Here is a 25,500-nt window from a genome sequence, read left to right as displayed (position 1 = left end):
GGAGTCTTCTCTCCAGAAGCGACGGCAGGGAGCAGGCCATGCGCTGAACGTCATGTGCTCTGGGCGCGAGAGAGATTCCACCATTTTGTAACTGAAGCAATTCAGATGTGAACTCTGGAGCCCCTGGTGAACAACCCATGAAGAAGAAGCTGAAATCAGAACAAAGCAGCATAAAGATGATTCTTGAGGTATGAGTTTATTAATCGTGCCTGTGCAAATCAGGATGTAAAGCCCATGTGTGTTATATGCAGGGAAGTACTGGCAAATAGAATCATAGAATCCCTACAGTGCAGAAAGAGGCCGTCAGCCTGTCGAATTGGCACCAACCCATTTTCACTCCCTGCCCTATCCCTGTAACCCCATAAGCTAACCTGAACATCTCTGGACACTAAGGGCAATTTAGCGCGGCCAATCCACCTCACCTGCACATCTTTGGACTGTGGGAGGAAACCGGAGCACCCGGAGAAAACCCACGCAGATAGGGGGAGAACGCACAAACCCCACGCAGACAGGGACCCAAGGCCGGAATTGAAGCCGGATCCCTGGCGTTGTGAGGCAGCAGTGCTAACCACTGTGCTACCGTGCCGCACTCGATGAAAGATTAAAACCCTCAAAACTTCAAAGACATTTGAAGACTGAGCATGGCGAGTTCGAGGACCAACCTCTTGATTTTTTTTCAAAGGATGCGGCGGGAACTTAAATCGTCAGCTGAAGTCCTTAGCAGAAATGTAACACTGAATGACGAAGGAAGAGAGATCGTGAAGACCAAGCAGGCCCATCCATCACATTAAAGGTAAGTGAAAAGGGTGGGTCGCGAAGGATGGTCGCTTGATAAAAATGGATCCGGGCAAAAACATTTGAAAAACACTGCTATAGGTACTGTACCCTGAGAGGACCTTGTGACCATTGACCTCTGACCTCCATGTTCATGTTGCTCTGGTGACGTAGATCATCTTTGTTGGTGGTAAATTCATCCAGTTTGCGAAACTATTTTTCCAATTAAGGGGCAGTTTAGCGTGGCCAATCCACCTACCCTGCACATCTTTGGGTTGTGGGGGTGAGACCCACGCAGACACAGGGAGAATGTGCAAACTCCACACAGACAGTGACCCGGGGCCGGGATCGAACCTGGGACCTCAATGCTAATCATTGCGCCACCACGACGCCCTGAGAAACTCTTTAAATTGATTGTTCTTTGTCCACCTTGACCTTTCCCACCAGCGTCAGACTTTCTAAATCATGACTTCTTATTACGTGTCGAAGGAAATCTAACTCTCTCACCCTGATCTTGGTCGGCAGAGTTGTTCTTGGTCTCGGGTTTTACCAGCCACAGTAACTTCATTCCAGTGTTAATGTAAGCCTACCTGTGACAATAAAGATTATTATATTATTATACACTCTTCATTGGTAGCGTGACTCGTCCAAACATCATCATTATTGGCCTCAAAAGCCACAACGTTTAAACGAAAGCAGCTAATTTAGACGACGCACTTAAGGTCCGCACGTCTCCTCTCCTCACTACCAGACTCAGCACAAGTGAATGAGGAACTTGGCAAAAGAGGCAGGAGTGAGACAAGAAGGTTTTCTTCTAACTGCGGATTATTGTGATCTGGAACGCACTGCCTGAAAGCTGAGGCTGGTGAAAAGCAGGTACATTAATTGTCAGAAGAGAGTCCTTGTGGTGGGATTTTCCTGTCATGAGGCTGTTTTCAGGAGGCTTTTTCTTTTCATGAGGCTTTGAGGACGTCCCTGAAATATTTCCTCTGCCCTCCTGGTAACCGTGACAAAGCTCAGAGTAAAGGGCTTGTTTTGGGAGTCTAGTTTGAGGCATGTGGACGATGTGGTGGCATCCGCATCTCATCCGTGTACATTTATATAGCGCCTTACACAAACCCGAGAGGTCCCCGAGTACATTAGAGTCATTGAAGTTACTTTTTTTAAGTGTGGGCAAAGTTCCCTCCAAGCGTCAGTCCAGGGAGAAGTCGAATTAACATTTTGGTTCCTTTACGATTCTTCTCAGGAACTCCGGCCGGAGTAATATCAGATCTCCAGAATCCACAGCATTTGGCTTTCATTCTCTCTGAGCTGTGCGACTATGAGGCGATCCAGAATGTGTACCTTGGCAGGCAACAAATAGGTCACACACAGCCAACCATCTCCTGAAGATGTGTGGCTGTGACTCCATGAGAATCTTCAAGACCGGGCAGTGTGCGAAATAGGGCACGCAAGACAAATTATAGAGGAAGGTTTCTCTCAGTTGTATTGTACATAATATGGCAGCCAAATTGTGCACACCCGCCGAGGTCCCAGGTTCGATCCCGGCTCTGGGTCACAGTCTGTGTGGAGTTTGCACATTCTCCCCGTGTCTGCGTGGGTTTTGCCCCCACAACCCAAAAATGTGCAGGGTAGGTGGATTGGCCACGCTAAATTGCCCCTTAATTGGAAATTATTAATTGGGTACTCTAAATTTATTAATTTTTTTAAAAATTGTGCATAGCAAGCTGCCACAAACAACAGTGTGATAACCAGGTGGTTTACTCTTAATGGGGTTGTTTGAGAGGTAGAAATCGGCCAGGACCCCAGGGGAAACTCTCCTGCTCTTCTATGAAAGAGTTTTGCGAGATCTTTCATCTCCAACTGAGCGGATAGATGGGGCTTTGGTTTAAGGTGTTATCTGAAAGATAGATTACTGACAGTACAGCACTCACTCAGTCGCCAGGAGATGATAGCTTTCCTGGATCTAGAGTTGTTGGGATAAATCGGGAACGTGATGGAATGCTCTCCACTTGCCCGGATGAGTGCGGCTCCAACAACACTCAAGAATCTCCATCTGGGACAAAAGAGCCCTCCTGATTGGGACACCATCCAGTACCTTCAGCATTCACTCCCTCCACCACAGACACACCGTGGCAGCCGTGTGCACCATCTACACCATGCACTGCAGGAACTCACCAAGGTTCCTTCCAAAGCACCTTCCAAACCCATGACCACTATCACCTAGAAGGACAAAGGCAGCAGAAACATGAGAAAACCACCACCTGCAAGTTCCCCTCCAAGTCACACACCATCCTGACGTGCAAATATATTGTTGTTCCTTCACTGGGTCAAAATCCCTCCCTAACAGCGCTGTAGGTGTACCTACACCACATGGACTGCAGCGTGTTCAAGGAGGCAGCCCACCACCACCTTCCCAAGGGCAATTATAGATGGTCAATAAATGTTGGCCTAACCAGCGACGCCCACATCCCATGAACAAATAAAAAAGCTGTAGTCCTCTCAATTTCTCCCTGCCTGGGCCCAGTTGATCCAACAGTAAATGACCTCCCAGCCTGTATCATAACATCATCACCACCACCACGCAGAGGTGAGAGTGTTTCGCTCAGGCCCAAGACTAACACCCCCTGAAAAATTCACCTCAAGTGCAATTCCATTCCGGAATGTGCCCTTGGAAGATCGTGGCTAACAATAATAAACAAGCAAGCGTGCTATTTGAGCAAAATAAAATTTGAACTCAAAACAATTAGAATGATATTTTATCAGTTATTGTTCCAAAGCTTTAAAACTCTATGACTGGGCACAGTGGTTAGCACTGTTGCTTCACAGCACCAGGGTCCCAGGTTCGAATCCCCGCTGGGTCCCTGTCTGTGCGGAGTCTGCACGTTCTCCCCGTGTCTGGGTGGGTTCCCTCCGGGTGCTCCGGTTTCCTCCCACAACTCCCGAAAGACGTGATGTTAGGTGAATTGGACATTCTGAATTCTCGCTCTGTGTCCCCGAACAGGTGCCGGAATGTGGTGACTAGGGGATTTTCACAGTAACTTCATTGCAGTGTTAATGTAAGCCTACTTGTGACAATAATAAAGATTGTCATTATAATTCTTTTGTCTCCAAACCACCCTGAAGGTGAGAATGCATTGAGAAGACATTTAATTCATTTAACTATTGATATCCCTACAGTGCAGAAGGAGGCTGTTCGGCCCATTGAGTCTGCACTGACCCTCTGAAAGAGTACCCTACCTAGCCCCCTCCCCTCCCCCACCCTATCCCCGTGACCCAGTAACCCCCACTTAACCTTTGGAAACTAAGGGGGAATTTAACAAGCCACCTATCTGCACATATTTGGACAGTGGGAGAAACCGGTGCGCCCGGAGGAAACTCACGAAGACACGGGGAGAACGTGCAAACTCCACACAGTCACCCAAGACCGGAATTGAACCCGGGTCCCTGGTGCCATGAGGCAACAGTGCTAACCATTGTGCCAACGTGCAGCCCTTTGAGGAGCGCTTTGTAAGCCTACTTAGGGCAATAAAGAGTATTATTATTAACTTTTATATATTTAAATATAGTTTTGTGTCTGCCAACTTGCACTTAAATGGCACCTTAGTGAAACATCACAAGACACTTTGCAGCTATAATATTTCCCTCTATATATATGAATGATTTATACGAAGGGATTTTGACCATAATGCCAACCATGAGAATTCATCCCTGAAGTGACCGCCTGCAAGGGCTCAAATCAATTCTGTTCTCTGCACAGTTGTTCAAGAGGGGCAATGTTAGCCACATTTCTATCTGGTACCTCCTGCTTGAAGATGGTTTGCTTCTCATGGGTGAACCACATACCAACTCTCACCCATCTGCCCTCAACAGGAGAAGAACAGTGCACTGGGGTGAGATATCTGAGGATGATGAGAGGCAGTTGGAACTAACACCAGTGAGGAGCCAATGCTCCTTCTAGAGGAAAGGACAACCAACTATTATTCTCTAGGTTCAGGAACAGCCTTTACCTCCAGAAGTATTGATGTCTCCATCTTCTGCCAACCTACCCCTTGCACCTGTTCTTCCATGACTGGGATAAGTCCCGTTGTTTGTATTGTCAATAGATTGAGTGTGTCAAGAAAGATGTTGGTTGATTGGTTTATTGTCACATGTACCGAAGTACAGTGAAAAGTATTTTTCTGCAGCCGAGGGAACGTACACAGTACGCACACAGTAGACAAAAAGAATAATCAACAGAGTACATCGACGATAGTGATTGGTTACAGTGCAGAACAAGGGGCCAAACAAAGCAAATACATGAGCAAGAGCAGCATAGGGCATCGTGAATAGTGTTCTTACAGGGAACAGATCAGTCCGAGGGGGGAGTTGTTGAGGAGTCTTGTAGCTGTGGGGAAGAAGCTGTTCCTATGTCTGGATGTGTGGGTCTTCAGACTTCTGTATTTTCTGCCTGATGGAAGGGTCTGGAAGAAGGCAAAGCCTGGGTGGGAGGGGTCTCTGATAATGCTGCCTGCCTTCCTGAGGCAGCGGGAGGTGTAGACAGAATCACTGGGAGGGTGGCAAGCTTGCGTGATGTGTTGGGCTGAGTTCACCACACTCTGCAGTTTCTTGCAACCTTGGGCCGAACAGTTGCCATACCAAGCTGTGATGTTGATCATTAATGATGGCTATGTCCAGGAACCACTGTACAGAGTCTGTGAAAAAGTGGAAGAATCTCTCATAGCTTTCATAATATCAAAATAAATTAGCCATGTCTCAGTAGGGAGTACACTACCCTATGTGTAAGAACGTTGTGGATTCAAGCCCCACATCAGAAATTCAAGCGTGTGGACACAGTGTGTACCGTCTACAAGATGCATTGCAGCAACTAGTCAAGCCTCCATTGATAGCACCTTCCAAACTCACATCCTTTACCACCTAGAAGGACAAGGGCACCAGATACCTTTTTAAATATAAATTTAGAGTACCCAATTCTTTTTTTCCAATTAAGGGGTAATTTAGCGTCGCTAATCCACCTAGCCTGCACATCTTCGGGTTGTGGGGGTGAGACCCACACAGATACGGGGAGAATGTGCAAACTCCACACGGACAGTGACCCGGGACCGGGATTGAACCCGGGTCCTCAGCACCGTGAGGCAGCAGTGCTAACCCACTGCGCCACCGTGTCGCCCCGGGCGGCAGGTTCTTCGGAGCACCGCCACCTGCAAGTTCCCTCCAAGCCACACAGCATCCTGACTTGGAAATATATCGCTGTCCTTCATGTGCTCCCTAACATCACAGTGGGTGTACCTACACTACATGGACTGCAGCGGTTCAAGAAGGTGGCTCACCACCACCTCCTCAAGGGCAATTAGGGATGGGCAACTGAAGCTAGTCCTGCCAGCAATGCCCACGTTCCATAAAAGAGTAAATAAATGTAATGCAGGCTGACAGTGCAGTGCAGTGCTGAGGGAGTACTGTACTGGTGGCAGTGTTGTCTTCCATGTGACACATTCCACTGTCCTCTCAAGTGCATGTATAAGATCCCAAGGTACTAAATTTTAAAACATGCAAGGGAATTCGCCTCGGACTCCTAACCAAGGTTTAACGGATGACCTGGTCATTGTTGCTTTACCATTTATGGGATCTTGCTGTGTACAAGATGGCTGCCTCGTCGCCCTACATTACAACGGTGACTACTCTTCAAAAGACCCTCAATGGCTACAGAGCACTTTGAGAAACCCCGAGGGTGTATATAAATGCAAGTTTCCTCTTAAAATATAAAGGTGGTGTTTCCAAGCCATTCCTAATTCTGAATCCAGCAATGTTCCAGGCAGGAGATTGCAAAATTCTCCTGAAGCTCAATGGCAATAAAAACAATCTCCTACAGGGAGAGTTAACGGGGGCGCAGGGCTGGCGGTGAGGTGAGGGGTTGGAGAGGAGGGAAATAAGGTTGGAGGCTAAAGTGACTGTGACTTAAGAGATGGGAAAATTCAGTGGAATTCTGATAAAAGGTCACTTTTATCAGACTTGAAACATTAACTCTTCTCTCTCCGCAGATGCTGCCCAGCCTGCTGACTTTCTCCAGCATTTTCTGTTTTTATTTCCGATTTCGGGCACCCCCAGCGCATTGGGGGAATATCTCACAGGAAATAGGAGCAGGAATGGACCATTCAACTCCTCCGCCATCCAATACTATCATTTCTTTTTCTTTCTTTTATAAATTTAGAGTACCCAATTAATTTTTTCCAATTAAGGGGCAATTTAGAGTGGCCAATTCACCTACCCTGCACATCTTTGGATCGTGGGGGCGGAACCCACGCAAACACGGGGAGAATGTGCAAACCCCACACGGACAGTGACCCAGAGCCCGGATCGAACCTGGGACCTCGGCGCCATGAGGCAACAGGGCTAACCCACTGCGCCACTGTGCTGCCACCATCCAATACCATCATGGCTGATCTGAGCGAAGCCCCAACTCCACATCCCCCGCACCACCCCCCCCTTCCCCACATCCACCGCACCCCCCCCCAACTCCACATCCCCCGCACCCCCAACTCCACATCCCCCACACACCCCCAACTCCACATCCCCCGCACCCCCCCCAACTCCACATCCCCCCACACACACCCCAACTCCACATCCTCCGCACCCCCAACTCCACATCCCCCGCACCCCCCCCAACTCCACATCCCCGACACCCCCCCCAACTCCACAACCCCCCACACACCCAACTCCACATCCCCCCACACACACCCCAACTCCACATCCTCCGCACCCCCAACTCCACATCCCCCGCACCCCCCCAACTCCACATCCCCCGCACCCCCCCCACTCCACATCCCCCGCACCCCCCCCACTCCACATCCCCCGCACCCCCCCAACTCCACATCCCCCGCACCCCCCCCAACTCCACATCCCCCGCACCCTCCCCAACTCCACATCCCCCGCACCCCCCCCAATAACCCTCGACCCTCTCGTCAATGAAAAATCTGTCCAACACAGCCTTGAATAAATTCAAGGACCCAGATTGCACAGCTCTCTCTGTGGGAGAGAATTCCACACTCTGAAAGAGCAGAAAGTCCTCCTCGTCTTCATCTTAAATGGGAGGGAGTCCCCTTATTTGGAAACTGTGCTCCCCCAGTTCTGGGTCCTCCCACGAGGGGGAAACATTCTTTGAGCCTCTACCCTGTGAAGCAGCTGTGTCTCTGCACATGTTGAAGTGGATGCATCTTAAGAAGCAGCAGGATTTCTGGGCAGGGCTGATGACGATTAGGGTGTAAATGTCGCCTCACCAATTAAAGGCTGGCTTCTGATTTTAGGAGGTGGGGTGGGCAGGGATAGAGATTGCATTCAGCAGGTGGCTCAGTTTGTTAAGAAGGAGGTTGCAGTGAAGGTGGTAAAGAGTTGCTCTCTTCTGTATCTATTGAATCTGCTCCCTCTGTGCAAGACAGTGAATTAGCCTTCCTATCTCCGAACAGTAACCATTACACCTTCCAATAGCTGAGGGGGGGGGAAATCCCTGTCAAGCACCATGTTAAACAGGAGGAACCCCCGACCCGCCCCTTCCCCCGTCTTCGACCGCTGCAGGGCCGGGGAGAGGCTGCAGGCAGCGCTGGCGGGGCTGCAGGAGCTGGAGCTGCTGAAGGAGAGCCAGAGGGAGCTGGTGAGGAGGGCCCTGGAGACGCAGCCCCCCAGAGCGAAGCCCGGCAGGGACGGGGGGAAGAGGCAGAGCTGCACTGAGGAGGACAAGCTAGAAGCCACCCTGAGCGCCCTGAAAGAGCAACTGGTAAGAAAAACTTGTGCAAAAGCGTGTAACCACCCCCCAGACCCACTGCCAGACCCAACATCCATTCTGACAGCTGCTATTTTATGGTAACAAAAATCCCATTTTAAAAAACACTTATTTTTGTTTTAATACTCTTCCCAAGCTGGGAAGAAATCAGTAACTTTATAACCACGATGGAGTATTCCTGCTTAACTAGAATCAATTAAACCATCCCTTAAATATTTGTGATTGTCAATATAAGCCCAGTTGTCAATACACTGCCTTGATATAATGTAATACATTTCACAGTCACACGTTTCAGAATAAGATTCGTTTTCTAAGGATTAAGGGTTCCATAAATATATATTTATATGTAAGGACCATTTATGCATTTGAAGACGATTGTTGAAGAATTCTACAGATATATTAGTATTTTACGTGGCCATGCATGAGTATTATGTAAATGTATTTGAGTTCTACAAGTTCAGCACTTATAAACTCTGATGTGTTCCAATGTTTCATATATCATGTTTATTAATTTATAGGAATATATTTGGGGGTTAAATAGAAGAACCCATCCATATACATAAGGGTTTTACAAGATTTTACAGAGCATCTGCATCAAGAATTAAATGTGATGAAGTTAAGAATGTTTCAAACTGCTGGCTGGCAGAGATCCCTCTAAAACGCGGCCACTCCCGGATGGTTTATGTCTTATTTTATCTGTTTTGAAAGATCACGGCTCGAAGTTTCACGTGACCATAACTAAAACATCCAGACTTTTGTGTTTGAAAAAATAAATTCCTAGAGAAAGTTGTGTAAAATGCGCGGTGGGTGATAGCCCCCCCCCCCCCTCGGTGATTCATCCCTTGGTTGAATAGCCTCTGTTCCGGGTGTTGGGGGTGGATTCGAGGCTAATCCGATGTCCACGATCATGGAGCTTCAATCCACATGGAACGGGATACACATCGGAGTTTAATGCTGCATTTATCCAAGTGGTCTCCTTGTCCACACTTTTAACATCAACAGCTCATCAACAAAGTGTGAAAAGTGGGCAGATCTGTCTTCTCCACATCACATCCCCTGCTCTCTCTCTCACTGTGGGCTGCAACTCTTCCGGTGGCGACTTGCTCACCATTCTCATTCAATACAGATGTGTATTCCTGTGCTAACGACCTCCCCCCCCCCCCCCCCGGATATCCCAACATATCCCACCAACTGCCCACAACTAAATTCAGAAAGGTTTCATTTTTTTTTATAAATCTAGAGTAACCACTTCTTTTTCCCCAATTAAGGGGCAATTTAGTGTGGCCAATCCACCTACCCTGCCCATCTTTGGGTTTTGGGGGCGAAACCCACACAGACACGGGAAGAATGTGCAAACTCCACACGGACAGTGACTCAGAGCCGGGATCGAACCTGGGACCTCAGCGCCGTGAGGCTGCAGTGAACTCAGAAAGGTTTCACCCCAGCTTGGGTTATCTGCTTGCGAAAAGACAGCCTTGAGTTTGTATCGTGCCTCTCAGGCAGTCCTGAAGTGTTTTCCAGCCATGTTTTCAGATGTAGCCGCTGTTGGAAAGTAGAAAACGTGGCAACCAGTTTGTGCTCAGCAAGATCCCACCAATATGATAATGATCAAGTATTCTGAATTTGTAATGTTGGTGGATAGATATTAGCCGAGATACCAGGGATAACTCCCCTGCTCTTTTACAAAATACTGTCATGTCAATCTGAGAGGTCAGACAAGCCCTCTGATTAACGGCACCTCTGATAGGGCGGTACACGGGTTAGCATGTGGGCGCTACACGGGTTAGCATGTGGGCGTTACACCGGCTAGCATGTGGGCGCTGCACGGGTTAGCATGTGGGCGCTGCACGGGTTAGCATGTGGGCGCTGCACGGGTTAGCATGTGGGCGTTGCACGGGTTAGCATGTGGGCGCTGCACGGGTTAGCATGTGGGCGCTGCACGGGTTAGCATGTGGGCGCTGCACGGGTTAGCATGTGGGCGCTGCACGGGTTAGCATGTGGGCGCTGCACGGGTTAGCATGTGGGCGCTGCACCAAAATAAACTGGGAAGAGTTGAGAAGCATCTGGGGGAATAACTGTTCACCGAAGGCTCGATTTGCGTTAGACACACAAAAAAGATAAGATAAAGATGTTTAGGAAATCAAACAAAGGGAGAAATCCTCTCAGAGAAGAATGGGCCATTGAGGAAGAGGGAGTGACCATGTAAATAGCAGCCATACCTGTTAATTAAAGGCAGACAGGGAACCATTGACTTTAAGACAAACCCCTCCTTGTCGAGTATGTCTGATTTTATAAAGCTATAGGTTGATAATTGTGTGGTTCCGGGTTGTGAAGACAACTATTCATTCATAGATTGACGTGACTTGCTTCTTTCAAGGTATCATTTCCCCTTTGTTCCTATTTCACAGCACATTCTGGCTGTATTCTGTCCACCTTTTCTGCTGTTTTGGGCCCGGTATATGGACCACTCTGCCTCCCGTACCTTCTCTGAAGGTTAGTTAAATGGGTTGAAGGGGGTAGCGCTAACCTCGGAGCCCTGAGGTTCTGGGTTGAAGCCCCATTCCAGTACTTGTGAGCACAATAATCAAGACTGCCGCTCTGGTGCAGTGCTGGGGGAGTGCTGCACTGTCAGGAGCTGTGATCCTTCATTTGAAACATTCACCCGAGGCTCCATCCTCTCCCTTGGGTGGGTGCGAGAGATCCCGGTGCGCTATTTCAAAGAAGAGTTCTCCCCGGTGTCCTGGTCAACGTTTATCCCTTGGTCAACATCACAAAAACAGATTATCCGATTATTATCTCCCTTTTTGTGGGAGCATGCTGGGCACAAATTGGCTGCCGCGTTACAACAATGGCTGCACTTTGTTGGCTGTAAAATGCTTTTGAGGTGTCCAGAGATTGTGAAAGGTGCTGTATCGAAGTGTTGATATTCGGGATGTCTGCTGAGTAATCTTAGACCCCTGCCTTTCTTTCTCTGGCATGCCCTCTCTGCGAGAGGTAGTTTTAAAAAGACAAAACAAAATATGGCATTTATATGGCGCCTTTCAAATTCTCATGATGTCCTGAATCAATCTCCCACAAGGAACCGTGAGACTGCGATTAGATAATCGTTTAATGACGCTGGCTGCCTATTGGCCAGGATACGAAGAGAAACTCCCCCCCCCCCCCCCCCCCTCCCCCCTCCCTCCCCTTCTTTGCAACGGCGCCACAGAATCTTTCACAGCAATAGGGGACTGCGATTTGCACCAAATCATTGGAAGGAGGGTCATTATTCATAGGGATGTTTTGAGTTATGATACAGGTTGGCATTGACCTTTGCCATCCTGTGCCAATGTTGCTTCATCAATTTTATCTAATGCGCTCATATGAATTAGGAGCAGGGGTAGGCCACTCGCCCCTGAGCCTGCTCCGCCATTCAATAAGATCATGGCTGATCTGATTGTAACCTCCACCCCACTTTCCTGCCTGACATCCCCTTGCAATGCGCACCATCCTGTGGACTTCCTCTCCCAAGTGGCCATTAGTGCAGTATCTGTGCATCAAGAATGGTGTGACTGAGCTGCTTGACTGTGGAAGGCATCACTGCTGATGATCACTCTTGTTCCTGCCTGATGCTTAGGCACTGGTTGGGTGGGGGGGGGGGAAAGGGGGAAGGGGGAAGGATCACCAAGTAGCAGTCAGGAGTGACAGTTCCCCAGGGCTCCTCCCTAGCCTTTTAAGGACGAAAGTTGGACTTTGTCCCTCACTGACAGGGGGGCAGAAGCCGGATGCCTTCAAAGCGCCTGGGGACCGAGCCTGGAGCTTTGGTGATAGTGTGGGCACCGCTACAACCCAACTGAGTAAACTGGGAGCACCGCACCTGTGTGAGGTGTGACATCAGTGACGAGAGACACTGGAATTATGCTCCCGAGAGCAGAGGCAGTTAACAGGAGACTTAATGAAAGATTTTCTGAATTAGAGTAGATAAGGAGGAACTGTTTCCATTGGCAGCAGGGTTGGTAACCAGAGGATACCGATTTTAAGGAGTTGACGCAAAAAAAAAGAGGGAATGATAAGATTCCTTTTGAATAGATCTAATGTGCAGTGTGGTGTGAAGTGGAATACGGTGCCAGGCAGGGCAGTAGAAACAGATTCAGTGGTAACTTTTAAAAAGGAATTGCATATATACTTGACAACAGCAAATTTACAAGGAAAGAGATGGAAAGTGAGACAGATTGGAAAGCTCTTTCAAAGTGCCAGCAGGAATGGTGGGCCAAATGGTCCCTTGTGCAAAATGATGCCTTACGCCTTGCAATATCTGGAGGGCGACAGGGTCATGGGCCATGCAGGCGAATTGCATTGTATTTTGCTTTCATCTTCCTCCTCTGTTTTGTAACTGCTGTACATGGCTGCTCGCCCTTTTTTTTAAAGCTATAATTATAGGAAACCGAATACTTGCATCGCACAATCACGATTAATGTCTTTGTTTTTCTTGAAATGACTGAAATGAGATCTTTACGATGTCCTGAATTATCAATGACCGCTGTATATCTTCAGGACAGCTTTTTGTGACCTGCTGGCATCAATGAAGAAAGTCTAGACTTCCAAGATGATTTGGCTCCACATTAGTCAGTTCTTGATGTGGATGCGGGTCATTGCAAAACGGTAAACAGACGCATCAAATATAAATCACTTCAGACTCTCGTAACTTTATCTATCCTCCTCCTCATTTCACCAAAGATACATATATTATCTGGTTAAACAATAAACTCTTGCATACTTGGCTGGTAAATATGTTTGCCAATGCGGATCAGGAAGGATCTGTGACCACCCCGGCTGGAATGTCTTTTATTATTCTTTCATGGGACGTGATTCCCATTACTGGTCTTGTGCCGCCCATCCCTAATTACCCTTGAACCTTAGTGGCTTGACTGGCAGTTTCAGAGGGCAGCTAAGAGTCAATCCCGTCACTATGGGTCTGGAGACCCTTGTTGGGTAAAGACAGAAGATTTCCTTCTGCCCTAAAGGACATTAGTGAACCAGTTGGGTTTTTTTTGACAATGTTGGAATTCATGGTCACCGCTACTTTTAAAATTTAAAAAAAAAAAAAAAAAAAATTTAGAGTACCCAATTCTTTTTGTTTTCAATTTAGCATGGCCAATCCATCTAACCTGCACATCTTTGGGTTGTGGGGGTGAAACCCACGCAGACGTGGGGAGAATGTGCAAACTCCACACGGACAGTAACCCAGAGCTGGGATCGAACCTGGGACCTCGGTGCCGTGAGGCAGCAGTGCTAACCACTGCACTACCCTCCTCATTGCCTTTTTAAATAATAAAATACCTTCTTCAAAACCGTGTTGAAAGTGCATTCCATAAACCTTAAAATTTGACATTTTATTAAATGAGAGTTCAATTTCTTTTAGTACGTGCCTCACTATACTTCACCTTGGATCGCATTAGTAGCCTCATTTTGTCTTTTAGCCCCGCAAATGGATGTTTAACTTAGTGGTACCAAGACATGTGGGACTTTGAGACTTGCCGACACAAAACAGACCTCTATGTATGATGAATGACAAAATAATTGGGTTATCTAAATTTGTATTTTTTAAAAAGGTGTACGTTTCATGTTGAAAATTACCTGGTGCTTGCAGCCCATGGGGCATTGCCTACGGTGGGCAGCCTTAGACAGTGGTGTTGTCCCAATGAGCCTTTGCAGCGCTGACCTGAGCTTTAGTGTGTTCCTTAGTGCTGGACCTTGGAAGGTGACAATATGTCGTGGACAGTTCTTTGCACGGGAAGAGCATCTTTCATGGAGTTGAGGACTGGCCAGCAGCTGTTAATGTTTATCTCCGTGTGCGTCCCTGGGTACAACCGTTTGAGCGCAGAGCCCTGCGTTATGGGCTGCTCAGGGTGAACCTTGCTTTCCTCTTTGATTTTTTTTTTTGTGGACGGAATTTGTGAAAGTACATTTAGTGGATCAGTTTCTTTAAATACAGTGTTGCATTACATGCTTTATTACAAGTTATGTTTCATTACGGGCAGCACGGTGACCATGTTTAGCACTGCTGAGGACCCCAGTTCGATCCCGGCCACGGGTCACTGTCCGTGTGGAGTTTGCCATTTTCCCTGTGTCTGCGTGGGTTTCACCCCACAGCCCCAAAAGGATGGCCGTGCTAAATTGCCCCCTTTTTAAAATGAATTTCGAGTGCCCAATTCATTTTTTCCAATTAAGAAGAAATTTAGTGTGGCCAATCCACCTAACCTGCACATCTTTGGGGTGTGGGGGCAAAATCCACGCAAACACAGGGAGAATGTGCAAACTCCACACGGACAAGTGACCCAGAGCCGGGATCGAACCTGGGACCTCGGTGCCGCGATGCAGCAGTGCTAACCACTGCGCCACCTTGCTGCTTGGAAAAAAAATTGGGTTCTCTAAATTTAAACAAAATGTCTCATTCCGAGTTATGTAGACAATGTACACCTTTGATGCTGAGGGGCCCCTTCAGCTGAATGTTAAAAGTCAATTGTTTTTTTTTATAGTCTGTGTGTGCGTTTGTGTAACTTTCTTCTTTTGGTTTCCAGTCACATCTGAGAAAACAAGATGCGGGGCTGAAAATTCATCTGCAGCATTTGGACCGACAAATTAGTGAGCTCAAGCTTGATGTGAACAAGGCTTCCACCGAGCAACAGGAGAATGACAGCAGGCCAAGCTCAGGTAAATGTCTGCTGGGCAGTAGCTTTGTGCTACGGAATCGGATGTCCCTGCGCGTTGCGGGATTTGCGCGTCTGCCTTTAGACGGTGTTTTTCGAACTTTCTTTCCCGGGGCCCGCTTTTTGCCAGCCAATCTTCGCGACCCACACCGGCCGACCTTCGCGAGACACACCATGTTCGCTTACCTTTAATGTGACAGGGGAGCCTGCCTGGTCCTCACTATTTCACTGCAATCAGGAGGAGAGGACAATGCGCATATCGGGTGCAGGCTTCAGCCAGTTCCTTTGTGCCGCCTTCAGCTTTGTGAGAACGGAAAATCCAATCTCGCGCATGTAAGTCGCTGTGAAGGGCAATAGCAACAAAATGCATGTTTTATTCAGCACTGGATACACCTGGGAGATGCTGCTTCAGAATACTAACAGCCTTGTGAGGTTTTGCTGTGTTTTTAATGTGCTATCACAGGTCGGATACAGCAGCATAGTTTTTTTTCATTTGGATTCAGCTGCAAGTTAATAACTAACTAAATTTAGAGGACCCAGTTATTATTTTTTTCCAATTAAGGGGCAATTTAGCGTGGCCAATCCACCTAACCTGCACACCTTTGGGTTGTGGGGGCGAAACCCACGCAGACACGGGGAGAATGTGCAAACTCCACACGGACAGTGACCCAGAGCCGGGATCGAACCTGGGTCCTCAGTGCCGCAGTCCCAGTGCTATCCAGTGCGCCACATGCCGCCCCTTGATTGTGTTGTTGTGACAATGTCACTAGACTAGTAATCCAGAGGCCCAGGGACCTGGGGGTCACAGGTTCAAATCCCACCATGGTAACGGGTGGAATGTGAATTTGATTGATTAAGCTGGAATTATAAAGCAAGCCGACTATCATCGATTGTTGTAAAATCCCATCTGGTTCACTCATGTCCTTTTTTAGAGAGGGAAATCTGCCATTCTCATCCTTTCTGTAAAGGGGAGCTACATTTGTCTGTGAGGGGGAAAAGAAACAAATGGCTAGTGTGGCAGAGGAGGTTTGGGTTTGAGTCAGTAGTTAGCAGGGTAGATTAGTTGGGCTGAATAGATTGTTCATGTGCTGTTCGTTGAATGTAATCTTCTCGCTGTATGGATTTGGAGATCAGGCCAGTTTTCCAACTCTGTGCTTTATTGCTATCAGATCCTGCTTCAGTGACAGTGCTGTTTAACCTCTATACACCAGGCACCTTCCCGCGTGAATCGGAGCTTTTCCAAGACCAGGCTGCCTCTATCGGATAAGTAACGCGTCAGCAATGGTGTGCGCCTGGCAACTGCACAGCGCTAACTAATCGCACGGGTGCTTAACGCACCAGTGTCAGGTTTCTTGTCCCACTGCTCATACAATAGCATCTCCCAGTCTGTTCTGTAGGTTCCAGTTTGGATCAGTCCACACAGGTGTGTTTGTGTCTATCTGTCTGCCTGTGGACTCCCAGCGTCGGCTCCGCCACATTATTAATAACACTGATAACAGCCAGAGAGCTGTTTCTATTTTAAGATTTCCGCTGATGCTTAATACCGTTAAGCACCTTCCACCTCAAGGCAGAGAGCCTCCGACACATGGATCATCCTAGTACTCCCACCCTCCAGGCAGGTAGATTCTGACAGACCGGCTCAAGAAGCAGAATAGCCAAACCACCCTCCTTTTTGTTATTGAGCCTAACATACCACATGAGCATTGACAAATGTTCTACTGTCTTGGCTAACTCTGAAGAAATAGGCGAGTCTTCAAAAAGTTAAAGCGCAGGAGAAGGCTATTCGACCTAAAGTTCTAGCATAGAGGGTTGCTGTTATAGTGCGAAGCGACGAAGCAGTGTTATATCACAATGGTGTGAAACCAATACGGTGATTTATTTGACAAAGAAGAACTTTAAATACAGATCCGTACAACTCCCAACACCGGCCTAGATCCCGCGACTCCCCTCGTCTCCTGACGATACTCCAGGGGCCAGGGCTGCGCCTAGCCATCCGATAGGCTGAAGCTTGTGCGCTCCGTCCCCATAGGCTCTGGGCGGGTCACTTGACCCGCAAAGAATTGTCCCCTTAAAGGGGCCATGCTACCGTAGTTGCCAATTGTGATTCAATGTATTCCTGGAGGTTTGACCACACGACTTGCCTCTAAGCTTCAACCATTCAGCGACCATCTTGTGCTGGCTCTTTAGAAAGCGAAGTAGGGTTTAATTGTCTACAGTCCTATTTTTGTTTGTCCTTATGCCTGTTACTAATTTGCATTAGCACCACCGAATCCCACACCATCAACATCCGAGGGGTTTAACTTTGACTAGCCAAATAAATGCTGTACTGAAAAGAGCAGGTCAGAGGCTGGGAATTCTGTAGTGAGTAACCCCCCCTCCTGACTCCCCAAAGCCTGTCCACTGCCTACAAGGCACACATCAGGAGTAATGGAATACTGCCCACTTGCCTGGGGTGAGTGCAGTGCCAACAACACTCAAGAAGCTCGACACCATCCGGGCCAAAGCAGCCCGCTGGATTGCTGCCCTTTCCACCACTGTTGCATGATAGCAGCCGTGTGTACCATCTACAGGATGCACTGCACCAACTCGCCTAAGGCGCCTTCGACAACACCATCCAAACTTGCAATCTTCACCTGGAACTCTCTCCTGAACAACATTGTGGGTACACCACATGAATATTGATTCTTGGGATGTGGACATCGCTGGCTAGGCTAGCACTATTGCCTATCCCTAATTGCCCTCAAAAAGGTGTTCCGAGGAGAACAGCCCTTACCTTTCTGAACTCTCTTCATAACGGAAGTCCCTCATTCCTGGTGAACCTCCAGTGTAGCCTTTACATCTTTCCTGAGGTGCGTTGTCCACAGCACTGCAGATGATTATCATAGATTATCATAGAATTTACAGTGCAGAAGGAGGCCATTCGGCCCATCGAGTCTGCACCAGCTCTTGGAAAGAGCACCCTACCCAAGGTCAACACCGCCACCCTTTCCCCATAACCCAGCAACCCCACTCAACACGAAGGGCACTTTTGGACACTAAGGGCAATTTAGCATGGCCAATCCACCTAACCTGCACATCTTTGGACTGTGGGAGGAAACCGGAGGAAACCCACACAGACACGGGGAGGATGTGCAGACTCCGCACAGACAGTGACCCAGCAGGGAATCGAACCTGGGACCCTGGCGCTGTGAAGCAATTGTGCTATCCACAAGGCTACCGTGCTGCCCCAGGCCTACCGTGAGGCCTAACCAGTCGTAAAGTTGTAGCATGTAGGCTTGCCACATTCTCTGAACTGTGGTGAAATGGATTCCTGGAGGTTTCATCACCACTTGCCCCCCACGCTCCAGATATTAGTCAGCCACACAATTCCCCCCACCCCCACCCTCAACATTTTAGCATCTGGTAAAGAGAAATATTCAAAGTAAAATCTAAAGTCCCAATGATTTTATTTCTCCAGGGTTGCACACAGCAGTGTCCTGGAGATTGATTTTCAATTCCTGGAGACCTAGTCCCATCGCTATCAGAATATTCTGGATTTATTTACTTAATTTGTCTTTCAAGGCTGCAGATTGTCAGCTTCTCCAGTCCCCCCTCGGTTCACTTATCCTCGGGGTCAGTCTGGCTCTTGTCTGCAGCCGTTCTAAAGCAATGGAGTGTGTCTCTCCCTCAGCCTGTCATGGAGGCATCGAAAATCCTCGGCATACCTTCCACCTGCTTGGGGTCTATGGTTTAGGCTGTCTCTATTAGGAGTCCTATTCGCACCATGTTAACTTGGAAGGTGGTCTTGCCTATCTTGGCTCCCTTTCCGATTCACGCAGTAACAATTAAAATTGTCTAACCGTGGTATAAGTGCTGTTAAGAGTAATATGGGGTCGGGTGCGGTTGGTCTTGTGTGGAGCATGAAAGCTGGAACGCACCACTTGGGCTGACTGGGTTGTTTCTATCCTGCACATTGTATCCCCCACCACGGTAGCACAGTGGTTAGACCTGTTGCCTCACAGTGCCAGGGTCCCGGGTTCGATTCCCGGCTGGGTCACTGTCTGTGCGGAGTCTGCACGTTCTCCCCGTGTCTGCGTGGGTTTCCTCCGGGTGCTCCAGTTTCCTCCCACAAGTCCTGAAAGACGTACTTGTTAGGTGAATTGGACATTCTGAATTCTCCCTCAATGTACTTGAACAGGTGCCGGAGTGTGACAACTAGGGGCTTTTCACAGTAACTTCATTGTAGTCTTAATGTAAGCCTACTTGTGATAATAAAGATTATTATCATTATTTACATTCTCGAGTGTTCAGGAACAAAACCAAATCTTTTATATCATCTGATGTGCCAACTGCACTTGGTACATCTCTACTGTTCTTATTTCACTATATTTAAGAAAAGATATACTTCCACTGGAGACAGAGCAGTGAAGGTTCACTACATTGGTCCCTGGGACGAGGGGGTTCTCCTAAGGTGAGATGTTGAGTAAATTGGGCTTTTCATTCTCTGGAGTTCAGAAGAATGAGGGGCGTTCTCATTGAAACCTACACCATTCTGAGGGGATTTGGTAGGGTGGACGCTGTTTTTTCCCCGCTGGTCGGGGAATCTCAAACACGGGGGTTGCCTTTTTACCCTTTAGGTGAACCACAAGCTGTTTCTTATATCGACCAAATGACCACACAAACAGTATGTTAGCTCAAAAACACAGTTTAATAATAACACAAGACTTGTATCTTTATGCAATAATACACGCGGCTCCGGACTAAACTACAACTAATTACTAAGATGACCTTTACTTAACTTCGAGTGATCGGCACTATGCGAGATAAGGCCTTTATCCAGGTCCACGTGGTCGGTTGGAAGTTGTTGGGTTCGTCTCAGCTGGGCTCGTCCTTCAGGAATGATCGCGGGTCCTTGAACTTGGTTGTTCTGCTGCGGTTGGTCGCACACAGGCCGGTCCCAAAGGAGGCAGATCTCTAGTGCGCAGGGCTCTTTATCCTTCGTCTCTTTCGCGCCCTTTTGGGTGGTCCTTACTCTAGGTCCAATGGATCGATAGGATTCTCGATCACCCTCATCGATCTTAGCCAATTAGGGGGCGGATACCTCGACGGCTAGGCGGGTCCTAGCTATCATTGTCCCAGGCACGCTGGTTAGTCAGCTATCCTTGATGGTCTTTAATGCGAATGCTATTGTCTTGGGGAAAATGGTGATTGATCTTTAATGAACTGGGAGTTTCTTACCAGGTCTGATGTCTTTGCACAATACACAGAGGCTGTGTACCTGTCTGTGTCCCAATTTGACCACAATTCCCATAGTCCTTTGCAGGTGGCCATTTTAAGTGGCTACAGGATGGATGCTCCATCGTTGAATATATTTAAGGCGGTGGGATAGTCAGATTTTTGTGTTCTCAGGGAATTAATGGCTATGGGGCGTGAGTGGGAAAAAGGAGTCCAAGTTCAGCTAGGATCATCTTGAATAGCGGAGCAGACACAATAGGCCGTGTGGTCTACTCCTCATGTTTTTTTCTGATTAACAGGCCCCTCTCCCACAGATGCCACCTGATCTGTTGAGTGTCTGCAACATCTAGTCCATAGAACATACAGTGCAGAAAGAGGCCATTTGGCCCATCGAGTCAGCACCGACCCACATTAAGCCCTCGCTTCCACCCTAGCCCCGTAACCCAATAACCCCTCCTAACCTTTTTGGACACTAAGGGCAATTTATCACGGCCAATCCACCTAACCTGCACGTGTTTAGACTGTGGGAGGAAACTGGAGCACCCAGAGGAAATCCACGCACACACTGGGAGAACATGCAGACTCCTCGGAGACTGTGACCCAGCGGGGATTCAAACCTGGGACCCTAGCGCTGTGAAGCCACAGTGCTAACCACTGTGCTACCGTGCTGCCCAATCTACCAGGTTTTGAATCATTTTGTTCTCGTGTGGTGTTTCTAGAAGTTGTACAATGCTTGTTGTCTAAATGTAATTTGGTTTCTAATTTTCAGGGTTTTATGACCTCAGCGATGGGGGCTCCTGTTCCTTGTCCAACTCCTGCACATCCATGTACAGTGAATGTAACTCCTCCTCCCAGGGCAGCCTGCGGTACTGTAGCCAGCCGGCAGGCACCAAGGCCGGCAGATCAGAGGACCGTCCTCGGTCTGCCGACGACATCATCGCGCAGTCGGCAGCGTTCGAGCAGCGGGGGGCTGGCAAGTGGCCCGGGAGGGGCATCAAAACTACGACCGAGCCGTTGCTCGCCTTTCACATTGGCAGGCTCGCAGTCCCCAGGCAGAGACCAGTTTCGACAGGTATCCTGGGATGTTCTTTCTCAAACAGGCTAAATGGCCCAGAGAGGTGGGGGCAGGCAGACTGACCGTCGGGGGGGAGGAGGGGGGCAGTGAGTGAGTGAGTGGGAGACTGGCTGTTTTGGTTGACGGGTTGGAGGGGGGGGGGGGCGGGGGGGGGTTGGGACACTGACCTAGATGTCACAAGAGGAGGCCAACAGCGTGGTGGGGTAACCAACTGCTAAGGGGGTCAGGACGACTTGGGGGGGGGGGGGGGGGCCGCTATTGGAGGGGTTGAAGACCAACTGTTCTCGAGGATAGATACTGATGTACGGGCGCTGGGTGGGATGTGAGGGAGGCTGGCGGACGAATGGGAGATGAGGAAGGTTGGCGAGGGGGTGGGATGGGAGGTGAGGGGTGCTGGTGGTCGGGGGGGGGGGGGGTGGGTGGTGAGGGAGGCTGGCGAGGCGGTGGGGCTGAGAGACTCCAATGGCGGGGGTGAGAAAGACTGACTGTCAATTGTGTGAGGTGCGCAGAATATGACTGTCGAGGGGTTGGAGTAGGGTCGGAGGGGTAGGGGCAGGGGGGGGCGGGGAGACTGGCTGTTGAAGGGTGGGAGGGTTATGCCCACTGACTGTCACAGGGATAGAGGCCAGTGGCTGGGCAGAGAACCAGAACGATGGTTCCCAATATTGTAACGTGGATTGTTCTTCTTGTTTGTGATGCAGGTGACTTGGAGAGATTCGCACCATTGCCGAGAGAGCCTCCAGGTGTGTCCGACCGAAAACCGCTCCCCTCTGTCTCTGCTGGGAGCGAGCTACACCTCCCTCTGCCCAATCAAAAGTTCCGCTGTGACCTGGTCTCCAAGAACAGTGGCGACGTGTACAGTTACCCCAGTCCCCTCCACGCCGTGGCTCTCCAGAGCCCCTTGTTCTGTCTGACTGAGCAGGCCACCAGTGCAGGCAACAGCAGCACGCCTCCGCCAGCAAGTGGGTCAATCCCAGTCGAAACCAGAACGGGCTGCATTAATGAGCAAGGCCCACATCAGCCCTGCAGGGTCAACAAGGCTGCCACAGGACGAGAACCTGGAATGAGTCCGAGAGCTGCGATGCAAGAGGAGGATCTTTCGCTCTCCGACGAGGCCCTCGCAGCACGGGGCCAACTTAAGAGGCTCGCGTGCCTACGGCAGGGTGACCACTGTAAAAATGTAGAGTTTCCAGCAGAAAACACCACCAACACGAGGTCGAGGCTGCAGGAGGCTAATGGCTTCTCCACCATCCCACCCGTGACGGATATGCTGGGGCAAGAGTCCAAGGTCGCCAGCAGCAGTCGGCTGTTCAGATTGGGGGTGAAGGACCAGCCTGTGGCCTCTGTTCCGGCTTCCTGCTCAGGCCTCCCTGATTCCAAAGGCCTCGCCTGCGATGGTTGCTGTGCACCCAGCACTGATCTGCCTCACCGGACTGGCCAGAGGTCGGGGGTCACTGCAGGGAAAGGCAAGGAAGCCTTGCCGAAGAGTGGGTTTGTGCAAGCCCAGTATGTGCCCGCAGAGTCTCGGCTCCGTGTGCGGATCCTACCAGCCGGTGGCAAGACCAAAGTTGCCAAAATCAAGAGGAGGAATGGTGAGGTGACGCGGGCAGGCAGGAGACTGACTGCACGAGGTGTTGGGGCTTTCAGATCCACAGCTGAGGCCGACCGCGCCAGCCGAAGTGCAGCCATGGCAACCACCAGCGTGGGCCACGAAGCTCCGGGCCGCTCGTGTTCAGAGTCCAGCCTTCATCCCGTGTGTTACCGCCCGGAGTTCCAGAGCCGGGCCCTCTGCGGGCTCCCAGAATCCATGGCTGGCGAAGACGGGACTGAGGCCAAAAGTCGCCCGTGGCAGTCGAACATTGAGATATTCCACAGAGCACCCACCGGCCATCTTGGCTTCAGTGCCCAGCGGCAGAAGGCAGGGAGTCACTGGGCAGCACGGGCGGTGAGCTTCAGCCGGGTGCGGACCCTCCGGTGTCCGGCTGCCCGGAGCGAGTCGGACCAATCTGAGTACTCGGCCGAATGCGCCTCGCTCTTCCACTCCACCGTCGCCGAGAGCAGCGGGGACGAGCACAGTGACCACACGGCCAACCGCTTCGGCGACAGCGAGTCGAGCGGGAGCGAGGGCTGCCCAAACGCGGAGGCAGCGGACAGGCACACCCTCATCTGGCCTCCGGGCTCCGGCAGACAGAAGCTCTGCTCTGAGGCCAGGATTTGCCGCATAAAGGCGTCGAAAGCCCTGAAGAAAAAGATCCGGAGATTCCAACCTGAAGCCTTAAAGGTTATGACCATGGTTTAGGGGCGTGAACTCTTGGCCTACCCATGGAGGCTGCACGCTGGGCATTGTTGTCCTGAGAAACAAAAGAAATTACCTTCTAAAAAGAGAGCAACATCCAGTTGTGAACTGTAAATGGCCCTTGTGTTAGGGCAGATCTCGTGCCACATGATGGGCCCAGTCTTTGTACTTTGTATAATAATTAACGCTCCTGATTTGACTGTAAGGGCATTGTGACCAGAATAAAAATGTTCGATTGTGAGATCAGAGTTGAACCCATTGCTTCTGAATTTGTGCTCACGGTGAGGTGGACCTTTGGGGCAGCAGTGATAAACTCGATGCAGGTCAATATGCCCCCCCCCCCCCCACGTCACATTGCCTAAACACCTGGGGGGGGGGTGAGGGTGTCAGGAATAGGAGGGGGTATCCGATTCAATATCGAAACACAAAGAATAATACTGTTGTGGAATTAACTATAAGGAAGAGCTAGAAAGCAAACGGTGAAAATACGTAAAGGGTTGCAAAGGCCAACCAACAGGCGATCTGGGCCCATTTCTGTTTTTGGAAGCTTGCTGTGTGTAAACTGGCTTATGTTTCCTATCTAACAGCATCAACCACACTCTGAAATTTCATTGGCTGTAAAGTGCTATGGGGTTTCCTGGGGATATGAAAGACACTATATAAACGTAAGGGCGGCATGGTGGCACAGTGGTTAGCACTGCTGCCTCACAGCGGCAGGGACCCGGGTTCAATTCTGGCCTTGGGTGACTGTCCGTGTGGAGTTTGCATTTTCTCCCCGTGTCTGCGTGGGTTTCCTCCGGATGCCCCGGTTTCCTCCCACAGTCCAAAGGTGTGCAGGTTAGATGGTGATAGTGCGGGGTAGTGGGCCTGGTCGGGTGCTCTTTCACAGGGTCGGTTCAGACTCGATGGGCTGAATGGCCTCCTTCTGCACTGTAGCCCTTCTATTAATGTCTCTAAATGTAAAATTGAGTGCTTTTTTAAACTATTTCCAATTAAGGGGCAATTTAGCGTGGCCAATTCACCTACCCTGCACATCTTTTGGGTTGTGGGGGGCGAACCCCACACAGACACGGGGAGAATGTGCAAACTCCACACGGACAGTGACCCAGGGCCGGGATCGAACCTGGGACCTCGGAGCCGTGAGGCAGCAGTACTACCCACTGCGCCACCGTGCTCCTACACCCCATCTTGACTTGGAATATATCGCCATTCCTCCAGTATTCGGTCAAAATCCATACTCCCTAAGAGCACTATTGTTATGTCTGCACCACGTGGTCTGCAGCGGTTCAGAGGTATATCACCACCACCACCACCTCGAGGGCAATTGGGGATGGGTAATAAACGCTGGCTGAGCCGGGGTTGGCAGGGATTTGAGGAAAAACCTCTTCACCCCGAGGGTGGTTGGAATATGGAGCTCCCTGCCTGAACAGGGGGTACCCTAGAAGCATTTACTTGAGCATGTGAAATGTCCTTGCGAAAAAGGCCATGGACCAAGGGCTGGAAAATCGGATTTGAGTACATAGGTGCTTGATGGCTGGTGCAGACTTGATGGGCTGGAGGGCCTGTTCCTGTGCAGTACAACTGACCCGGGATGAATTTAAATAAATCCCAAAGCTTTGAGGGAACACTGCGAAGAAAGGGAAAAACTTGGGGGGAAAAATAAAAACGATTCTCTTTT

The 25,500-nt window shown here is 49.6% G+C and overlaps 1 protein-coding gene and 1 long non-coding RNA gene across 3 annotated transcripts in view; one reads left to right on the top strand and one right to left on the bottom strand.

The window, feature by feature from the left end:
- The first annotated feature begins 695 nt into the window (after window positions 1-695).
- dact2 (dishevelled-binding antagonist of beta-catenin 2) lies at window positions 696-24,063 on the top strand. 2 transcript variants are annotated; one of them, XM_072513172.1, is made up of 4 exons: window positions 696-793; window positions 15,109-15,241; window positions 21,221-21,523; window positions 22,228-24,063. In XM_072513172.1, exons 3-4 carry the CDS (start codon window positions 21,277-21,279, stop codon window positions 23,823-23,825), a joined length of 1,845 nt encoding a protein of 614 aa, XP_072369273.1. In that variant the 5' UTR covers window positions 696-793; window positions 15,109-15,241; window positions 21,221-21,276; the 3' UTR covers window positions 23,826-24,063. The 2 variants fall into 2 exon arrangements, with proteins under 2 accessions (XP_072369273.1, XP_072369263.1); XM_072513162.1 differs by lacking the exon at window positions 696-793 and adding an exon at window positions 8,088-8,542.
- Window positions 4,929-25,500, bottom strand: part of LOC140427686 (uncharacterized) — a 56,438-nt gene continuing 35,866 nt past the window's right edge. Inside the window, exons 3-4 of the long non-coding RNA XR_011948586.1 lie at window positions 15,424-15,578; window positions 4,929-5,468 (exon numbers count right to left, since the gene is read on the bottom strand). This is a non-coding gene — a long non-coding RNA (uncharacterized lncRNA). The remainder of the gene's footprint in view (window positions 5,469-15,423; window positions 15,579-25,500) is intronic.

This window comes from Scyliorhinus torazame, chromosome 1 (genome assembly GCF_047496885.1).
Source record: "Scyliorhinus torazame isolate Kashiwa2021f chromosome 1, sScyTor2.1, whole genome shotgun sequence".
NCBI classification, from domain to species: domain Eukaryota; kingdom Metazoa; phylum Chordata; class Chondrichthyes; order Carcharhiniformes; family Scyliorhinidae; genus Scyliorhinus; species Scyliorhinus torazame.
The sequence above is the reverse complement of the archived record's forward strand: the minus strand, read 5'-3'. Positions and strand labels throughout refer to the sequence as shown.

Coding starts and splice junctions, on each gene's coding strand:
- dact2 (XM_072513162.1), top strand. CDS start 8,288: ATGTTAAACAGGAGGAACCCCCGACCCGCCCCTTCCCCCGTCTTCGAC. Junction 8,543..15,108: donor GCGCCCTGAAAGAGCAACTG/GTAAGAAAAACT, acceptor TTTGGTTTCCAG/TCACATCTGAGAAAACAAGA. Junction 21,524..22,227: donor GCAGAGACCAGTTTCGACAG/GTATCCTGGGAT, acceptor TTTGTGATGCAG/GTGACTTGGAGAGATTCGCA.